The following is a 9,894-nucleotide window of genomic DNA, read 5'->3' as shown; positions in this document are numbered from 1 at the left end:
CGAAGAACTCAAAGTTTCCGGACAGCTTCGCAAACCTGCAAGTACATAAACGGGCGCAGTTGAATGTTGGTAATGCCTGATTTATAAGTATTGATGACTGGGAGAGAAGGAAGTCCACAAAATTGCATTTGACGTGCTTTTGTATATTATTACGTGTATATGACAGCTTTTGGATTGCTGTAACTAATTTTATTTTGGAGTCTACTGAGAAGGACCTTTCTTTTGAGACAGTAGTTTTGTTTTTCTGGAGACATTAGCATCAATACTGATTAGCAATTTATATCGTGGTACTGTTTATTTATCATTTGTGGCCATAAATTATGAATTTAATTCAATTTTTCTGTTGACACTAGAATAATGTCAGTAATAACATTAACGGAGCATTAATTGGTTCAAATGTGTCGTGACTCTATGGTTCAAAGATGCTCATCGTGACTCTGTGCCAACTATACTGGAACCTACCTTGAACAATGTGTAATTATAGAACAAGCGCCCAATTGTAAGGCTATTTGTTCGTTATGCAATTGGATGTAACTTGTCAGTAAATAATTGACATATGAACAAGTCAGTAAATAATGCAACAATTCATTTGACATGGGTATATACACCAAATACTTTAAATTTGACAAGTTGTACGCTGAAAATAATAAAGGGATTGACCCTCATCCAAAGGGAGAAAAGGCAGGGACGGTTACCCTCTGTGACAGTTAATGGCCAAGATTTGGCTAGCAAAATTTGTTAGGGTCAGAATTTAACGTGTGCTACTCTTGTAACTGATTACCAACAAGGGGCCACCATGACAACAACTACACAAGGAAGCATTATACAGCTTAGCAATATAGGTCAAATGTCATAGAACCTGCCGAAAAAGGTCAATCAACGGTGCAACCACCTTTGAACGTCAGTGCATCGACGTCACATCTACATGAGCCAGAAATACCATGTAAGTTGCGGTCATATGGTCGAAAGCGGAAAGATTGGTATAGTTATATTATTCATAAGGTTCTAATTCAAGTAACATGACTGTAACAGCTATATACACACACGGTAACTCTGTTTATACCATCATGCTGCTGCCTATATGGGTCTGAATTCTCGCTAGTCATCATCGAAAACTTGTAGGCATACTGTCATAACACACCAATGTCAGCTGCATATAAAGCGGACCTGACAAACTGAATTGAGCATAATAATTAAGTATGATTTTATTCCAACCACATCCAGATAAGGCTAATGTCATATTAAGCTAATTGCGAAGTTACAGTATGTTTGAAAAACTGTTAGTTACATCGTGTTTGAAGATTGTTATAAAATAGTTATTGGAATGTTACAGTGTGTTTAAAGATTGTTACGAAAAAAATTATTTTAGAAGTTACAGATTAAAAATTAATACTGATACTCCATATTTGAAGACTGCATCCAATGAATTTGTAGTTTGTTGCAAAATTAGTTATTGGAAAGTTACAATTTGAAAATTAATACAAAATTTCATACATGAAAGCTGGTAGTTACAAAGTGTTTGTAGGTTGTTACAACATAATTATTGAAAAGTTACAGGGTGTTCAAATACTGTTACAAAATAGTTATTTGGGAAGTCACAGTTTCAAAATTAATACAAAACTTGATATTTGAAAACTGTTAGTTATGATGTGTTTGGACGTTGTTACAAAATAGTTTGATTATCAATTTATTTATTGGATTAGTGATACGTAAACCCAATTGTAACAGTCAATTACATGTTTTGGAAACTATTGGATATTGATTAGGTGATTGACATGTTTAGTCGTCCCATGAATTACATGTGTTTGGACCTAACAAATTGGTAGTTACTCGCAAAATTTGTATTAATTACCATAAAAGTACACCCAAAAAAAACTATTCATTATGTGTACTTCGGGTTTTGTTGGAAATGGGGCAGGAACGGTTGTCACTGACAACCGTTCCTGAAGGTTCACGGCCACAATGTGGCCTCAAAAATTTGTGCGGCTCAGATTATAGCATGTAACTCGATTTTCACGCCATGTGTGGGGCCCACAAAAAAGTGTTGTAAAATTACGTCATGTGCAAAGTAAGTTACATCGTGTGCAATGGAAGTTACGCGCAGTGAAAAATGAATACAATTGGCACAAACGGTTGCACCTGCAACCGTTTGTGCCCCTTGTCCGGTTTTGTGTTTGTTTTCAAAAAACATGTTACTTATTCTATACTTACTAATTCTCCAGAATTATGTTACTACTAGCTAGCTTATATCGTTTCTTGCCACATATTAACTCCCACCTGTGTGTTGGTCCGTAGTAGCTCCTGATCGACACACAACCACTACTTCAACAGAAGGTTAAAACACAAAAGCTTATGTGGTCCAAAAGGAGTTTTAGATCGTTCAAATGTCTTCATCGAGCAATTTTGGTGGCGGATCTACTGAGTTAAGGTATCAATATTGGTACTGTCACTGTGGAAAAAGGGCTGGGCTGAAGATCGTGGAGTCACAGAAACCAACGAAGGGATTGCTGTACTTCGTCTGTGAAGGAAAAACTTGTGCTTTTTTCGCTTGGTGTCATCCAATAGGGAGGAATCATGAGCAAGTTCAGGCTAACTACTGCCCTCCCCCACCTAATCGACAAGCAATAAGTAGAGAAAGCTCCTTCGACGGTCCCGGAACAGTGCAAAATGAACCAAACTCTTTCCCGTATCATGTGCACCGAATCGAACAAGATATTCGACAAATGAAAACCTTCATGACGATATCGGTAGCGGTCGCCTTTCTATTGCTCCTAATAGCAATTTTTCGCTGACAGCACTTTCAATTTTTCGACCCATATGATATGAACTTCGCCTGTAGTTTGTCGGAGATATATCCTCTATAGGCAAAGTTACACTGACGTCCTTGTACTGTTGACTTTTCATTTTGGTAGTTGATCTAGAAGATAGAGTAAATAGTAGATGCAGTCGTATAGTTGAATGAAATTGGTGAAGTCACATTGAAAGTTTTAATTTTTTCCATTACCATATCAGCCTAGTTGGATATTCCTTAAGTAAATTATCTTGAGTCGGACCCTGAGGTTTGAAAAAAAAAAAAAGATTATTTCAATGATAGCCCTCCATGGATTCACCTATATAAGCCGCGGCTAAAGTTGCAAAAATAAGAGCTTGAATACCACTTGTAAATAATCCAAGGAAGCATAAAAATACCTATTTCAAGACTAATGTACAAGTCTCCAATTTTTTCAAGTTTATTGTATTCTCGATTCGATTATTACCTCCAAACGCGAATTCACTATTCTCACTAAGCGAGCTTACCAAAAATTAATTTTTGTAATGAGTCATTTTTAAAATATATGTAAGCCATAGTTCCATGTAATTGGGTCTAAAGAGATTGGAATAAAATATTCGGAGCAAACGGCCAATTAAATATTTAAATAAGCAAGTAATAGGAATTTAAAATAAATAAATTTGCGGGTCTTCACATGAGTCTAGTATTACTTTCTTAAATCTCCAATAAATCTATATCAGCGCGTCTTTCGGAAAACTAACAACGCGTGAGCGATATGCACTTAATTAAAACTCATTCACCTTTAATTCCTCAATTAGCTTTTCTTAATCTACTATTGATCATTCTTAATTTTTTTAAGATAATTACACTCTCGAATAGAACATCACCTCGAAACACATGTACTCATTATTTCTCAGTTAAACGAACCTCCGAAAATTAATTTGCTAACGGAACATTTTAAAAACATAAGGAAGACATTGTTTCATATGAATGGGCTTAGAATGGTTGAAATAAATTATTTGGAAAAAACAAGTGAATAAATATTTAAATAAACCAATAATATTCGATAAAATAAGAAATTTTTCGGGTCCTCACACTAACTCTCAAAGATCCAAATCTCTTGATTGAGAATGGTTTTAAAAAGTGAATAGTTTTTTGTTGAGAATTATTTTAAAAGGGGTATTGTGGATATCACTCTTTTCTCTAAATAAAGTTCAAATGATCTTCTATTTGTACATAAAGAGACGGATTTAAGGCAGATTTTCTCTCATTTTTTCCATTTCAATATCCCATCCCTAATTTTTCCTTTTGACTTTTCAAAACCTCCTTCCTTTTTCGCTTGGCAGTCCTTTAAGATCACTAACCCTACATTAGGGCAAATTTTTGTAATACATTTGAGGATTTCATCCAAGAGTCAAGTAATATACTTTCAAATCGATCGTCCAAAATTTGACTTCGATAACGCCGCTCCTGTCATGAGTAGTAGTTGCATCAATTTTTTAAATTAAGAAATTTAAGTGCATGTTATACCTTGATAAGCCCATTTTTGTAGGTATTTATGGCTGAAATCGATGAAGGAGAGCAAGTCAGAATCTTGCGAATTGGAAGGTCAATCACGAAAGAAAGAAAAAAAAAGAGAAAAAAGAAAAGAAAAAAATAGAGAAATTTGGTTAGAATTAAATTGGGGTAAAATTTTATCTCTTTCCAACCCTAGCGCAAAGCAAATTTTTAGAAAGAATGCTATCTCAAATGATGGCAAACCCAACATATGATCCACTTTCAAGCCTTAACCTTTCTTTCACTACTCCATATGATCCTAATTACAAAAGTTCTAAGTTGCCGACTTTCATCTTTTGCAATACTTTGAGAAAAATATTTCTTAATCAATTGGCAAATGATGTAAATACAACTTTTCTGAAATATGTCAAAGAGGATTGTCTCACTGATGCCACTAATTATCAAAACATGACTGGATTGATACAGTCTATATTGTTTTGTCTATATTTCAAGTTGAAACCCTGAAAGGGCACCTTAAAAAAAATAAAAACAAAAATAAAAACAAGAACAAGAACAAAATAAAGAAGAAAGAAAGAAGAAAAAGAAAAGGAAAGAAAAAAGAAAAAAAGGTGAGAGTAACCTTGGTGAAAACGCGAAAGGGCGCTAAGATAGTTTAAAATACAAGAGAATCATCAACGAAGAAGAAAATGCTAAGGTCTGAAAGTTGGTGACTATGTTGATTTAGGTCTCTTCCATACTATTGTTCTTTTGCCGACAATGAATTCCAAAATGGAGGACGTCGAAGGGGTCAGATGGAGCATTTTTCTTCATCAAAGGCTGTCCTCTAAATATGTATCCAACTTTTGATCCTTGGACCCATGTTCATAAATCTAATAATTTTGTTTTGCAATTCTATTTACTATTTTATCTATTTATTCTGTATCATGGTTTATTTCATATCGACATTATTGCATGATGAATACTATATTTTTCAATTGTTTATATTTCTCATTTATTGGGTCTCATTCAAAAGACGATCCCCTATAATTTATCCTAAAGGAGTTATGAAATTGAAGTTTCGATGATAATAAGGCATGAATAATTGATGTTAAAAAGTTGCAAAGATTTTGAAGGGGTTGTGGACCAAATCTATGGGAGCGATTTGTCAATATTGAAATTCATGTTTATATGGTTCTCAGGACAAAGGATCACATGGTGGTGGCAGTGTTTTCATCACAGTTGTTTCTTTTCTTTTTCCCTTTTGCAGGTAAAATTATGTGACACAATACTGGCTTAGTTAAGCATGACTCGCATTGGGGCAAACAGTAGAAGGATTGAGCTCCAAGTTTCATTGTACATTTCTGAAGAAAGAAAGAAAAGTCATTATTCCCTTTCTTTTAAAGTTCGAAAAATCAAGAAAGTTGTAAGTCCATCAAGTAAGTTTGTCTTGATTTATTACCTTTTGAGCAACATGCATTTTGATCTTTCAGTTTGATAACATAGAACTTGTGTTTTCATTTCTTCCGCTAGTTATTTGGGTTCGAGTTTAATCCCACCAATTATCTAGGTTTCAAATATATCTTCATTTTCTTGTTAGACATTTGAACAGTTCCACTGAACAGTCCAAATTCTTAACAATCACTACAAGAAAATTGCGTTTCTGTGACAGGCGAAAGTCGTCACTAAAAATTCAGAAGTCGTCACAAAAAAAGTCAGTGACGACTTTTACTGTTGTCACAGAGCTGTCACTAGTTCTATGTCACAAAAGGGGGTCCATGTGACGACTGTTGAAAGTCGTCACAAACGATTTCGCTTTTTTGATGACTCTTGTCGTCACTCATTGTTGTACATTGTGTGACGACTTTTATTGTCACTAAACTGGCTAAATTCTTGTCATAGTCAACCCTTGGAGTTGTCACATTATGCTTCCGTTCAGTGACGACTTTTGTTGTCATTGTTTTCCATCCATAAAAAGTGACAACTTTCTGGTGTCACTAGTGAAACTTGTTAGCAGTGACAACTTATTTATTGTCATTTATTTTTTTGTAAAAAGCAATAATCTAATGTTAATTACGCAACATAGCTGCCAACAATCACAAAACGTTCATTGAATAGCAAGGAGAAAAAAAAAAGCCAACATACGAAAAGAAAGCCAACATTCATTTCCAATAGAAGATCAACCCAAATACATATATATATATATAAATGTTGCCTCAAATGAGTCATAAACCATGCACCATCCAAAATAAGCCATTCAGTTACAATACTAGTGATTTCCCATCCACAATAGAGAGTAGTAAAGTTCTATACAAAAATATGAGCACGATTCCCATCTAGAACAAAACATGAGCACGATAGGCCTTGTAGTCTTCAATTCAAAAACCATCTTCACAGCAATGACTGGCTTCTTCTTCTTGGGAATCGTGTTAGAACCTACACGCTACCAAAATTGAAGCAATGAGCACTGGTGTTAAAACTGGAACTACACTTCTAGATAGGCACCATATTATAAAAACTAATGTCACTCTAATTTGAAATTATAGCAATCTAAGTAAATTGCTTAACACAAAAATAAAGTGAAATTATAGCAAATAAGACATTGAATGTATATTCTGTGAAATATAGAATAACAATACAAACACAATAAATATCTGCATGTTCACAAATATATATGCAATAACAATAACAATAACAATAACAACAATAAAATCCTAAAATCATTGAGAGCCTAGATGATCGTGAACCACACAGTATATCAAGAAAAAAAACACACACACACACACAATCACAGGTGCCTCTTTTTCCTTAGCACAAAAAAAAAATTCTGATACAGAAAAATTTAGATGAGTTCGACAAACGAAGATCAATTAGACTAAACGAAGTTTACAAAATTCAGTTACCATTGCACAAAGAGGTTCTAGACCAATTTCAGAAGCAGGTTCCTCTAATCTCTGCCTTTCAGCTGCTTGAAAATCAATCATCACCTAAGGAGAAGAGATGACCAATTTAGCAGAAAATAGGAGAGAGAATGGGCAAACTGGTATAATGATTAATTAACAACATAGTGAGAAGGGAATATATATTAAGATAGGGACAAGACCAGATATAAATTAAGTAGTAGCATTTGTTCGACTCTGCTGTATGAAAATGTAGATTGAATTTTCTGATGAACTTGGGCACACCACAGATCATGCAGAAGATAGGCTGGAGACTAGTAACAAATTTTCAAATGTTGTTGTAACTAGAAAATACTATAGAATCATACTGTGCACAAGTGTTAACAATGTGTAAACTGTTTAGTGATATACCAGCTAATCATGTTGTTCAGAAGTATCAACAATATAGGTACTATAAAAGAATACGTCCACTAGAAAGATGAGGCAAAAACAAGAAAATTTTCCAATCTTAGAGTTCTTGACAGCTTAAATGATCTAGCAACATAGATCCAACCTACTCTAGTAATTTGCTTTTAGGAAACAAGTAGTGGAGTGGGAATTAATATCAATAAATTGGAACATGTAAAATTGCTAGAAACAGATTCTGGCACAAAATGGGCACAGTGACAACGAAAATGTAGTTTCAATTCAGACCTTTCCCAGTTAACTGTATGAGTTGGCAGCAAATTCAAAAGGGATCTAAGTAGATAATGTTCATTGACACAGTAATTACTATAGCACAAACAAAAAAAATACTATAAATGTAAAGTACCTGAGGTGAAATTGGTTCGGTTATATCCTCAAATGAACAGCTCCTTTTGACATGATATGAATGACAAAACTATCTCAAACTCACCTGAATTATAGCCAAAGAGATTCTATACAACATGACATCAGTGCTATTCTCCCGAACTATTTGTACTTGCTCTCCAAGGATTCTAAATAAGTCAACAGCAGCTGGTGTATAAAGCTTTCCATCATCTGTTTTCTTAGGTGCTTGTACCTTGTCAGCCTCAAGTATATTCAAATACCATTTCTGCAGAACAAAGTTAAAAATGAAATATGCAGTGCTGAATATATTTGTTAGAGGAGCAAAATGAAGGAATAGCAAAGCCAAGTAGACATCATATAGTTATTACCCTTGTGGTAGCTTGCATTCTTTCTACATATGCATTCATGAGGGGATCCATTGAGCCACTCTCGGAACAAACTTGAGCTAAGGACTCGTCCACACCAAGTCCAATTAAATTTTCTTGGTATTCCACTACCCAACCTGTAACCTAATTGAATATATTGAGAATTAATTTCTTTAAAAGAAAAAGAAAAACCAAATTACTAACTGATATGAGTAAAAGAGAGTGAAGATTAAACGCTTCCAATATATGCGCCATGTTTTTTTATCACCAAAAATACTCACAGGACTTACATAGTGTATATATAGAGAAAAGGAAAACCAAAGAGCAATTAGGCTGAATGGTTTTGCAGTCCTATTTGAAGTTATTTCTTTTTCACTCTTGACAAAACCCAAAATCCATTCTAGAATGTATTAAAATCTCTGACCTTCTCTTTCTGAGAGTTTTCTCTTTTAATTTATGAATTGACAGGAAAAGAAACACTAAAAAATCTAAACTTACCTTCTGACTATGACATTTCTTATAGACAAATTCTTGCAGATTTGAAATATACATTTAAAACAAATGATGAAACAGTTTCAGACATAATTTGTAAGTAAAAGATCTTCAAAATAACACCACTACTGGGGGATTTCAAATTCGTACTGAGAGAGGAATTTCAGAATCTGGGGAAACTCAGATATTAGGAAGTGGATGAAAAGGACATTAACATTTTAAGAATCCAAAAATCTGCAGTTCATCCTTAAAGATAACATATCAGAATAGGTTTTGATCTGTCATGTGTTATTTCTATTTTTCTAAATTTTAATCTAATATAAGATGGCTAGTCCTCTATTCTTTATTTTACCATCATATCTTCAAACCCGACCTATAACAAAGCACCAATTAAATCCAGAATATGAAGAAAATAGATACAGCAAAAGAACACATGATTTTATACATATCCAAGAGTGACAGCATTTGATCCCATATTTTTAATTTGGGAGCAGGTGATCCTCTTTAAGATGCCTTTAAATCCTCTTTATATTTTGTCCTCTTTAAATCCTAAAATCATTGAGAGCCTAGATGATCGTGAACCACACAGTATATCAAGAAAAAAAACACACACACACACACACAATCACAGGTGCCTCTTTTTCCTTAGCACAAAAAAAAAAATTTGATACAGAAAAATTTAGATGAGTTCGACAAAGAAAAAAGTGGAATACATCCCAACGTTCAAACACATTTGCTTTAAAAACACTAAAGTTTTGGTTGCAACATCCAGCACCTCAATGGCTGTAATTAAACATGAACAAGATTTCAAGCACCTAAATCAGCCTCAAGCAACTCAATTGCATTAAACAGGAATCAGATTTGGTGGAACCAGATTTCAAGTGCCATCAAGCAACTAAATTGACATCAAGCAACCCCTTGTCCTTTGATCCATATAACCACAAAAACATATCTAAATAAAAGCTAATAGCAAAAAAGACATGGAAACTGATGCATAAAGTATGAGGCAAATACCTATCCCCAATCAATAAAGGGTAAAGAAGGAGGATATCCAGCTTCTGGA

The 9,894-nt window shown here is 34.1% G+C and overlaps 1 protein-coding gene across 1 annotated transcript; it reads right to left on the bottom strand.

Annotated features, from left to right (window-relative positions):
- Positions 1–7,119: 7,119 nt before the first annotated feature.
- On the bottom strand, positions 7,120–8,483 carry LOC113739834 (exocyst complex component SEC6-like). Its single transcript, XM_027267196.2, has 3 exons — positions 8,343–8,483; positions 8,060–8,239; positions 7,120–7,251 (listed from the first exon to the last, which is right to left on the bottom strand). The coding sequence occupies exons 1-3, from the start codon at positions 8,391–8,393 to the stop codon at positions 7,135–7,137; spliced, it is 348 nt and encodes a 115-aa protein (XP_027122997.2). The 5' UTR covers positions 8,394–8,483; the 3' UTR covers positions 7,120–7,134.
- Between the last annotated feature and the right edge of the window lie 1,411 nt (positions 8,484–9,894).

The sequence above is a fragment of the Coffea arabica genome, chromosome 1c, assembly GCF_036785885.1.
Source record: "Coffea arabica cultivar ET-39 chromosome 1c, Coffea Arabica ET-39 HiFi, whole genome shotgun sequence".
Classification (NCBI taxonomy): Eukaryota; Viridiplantae; Streptophyta; class Magnoliopsida; order Gentianales; family Rubiaceae; genus Coffea; species Coffea arabica.
Note: the sequence above shows the minus strand (reverse complement) of the source record. Positions and strands in the feature narration are given on the sequence as shown.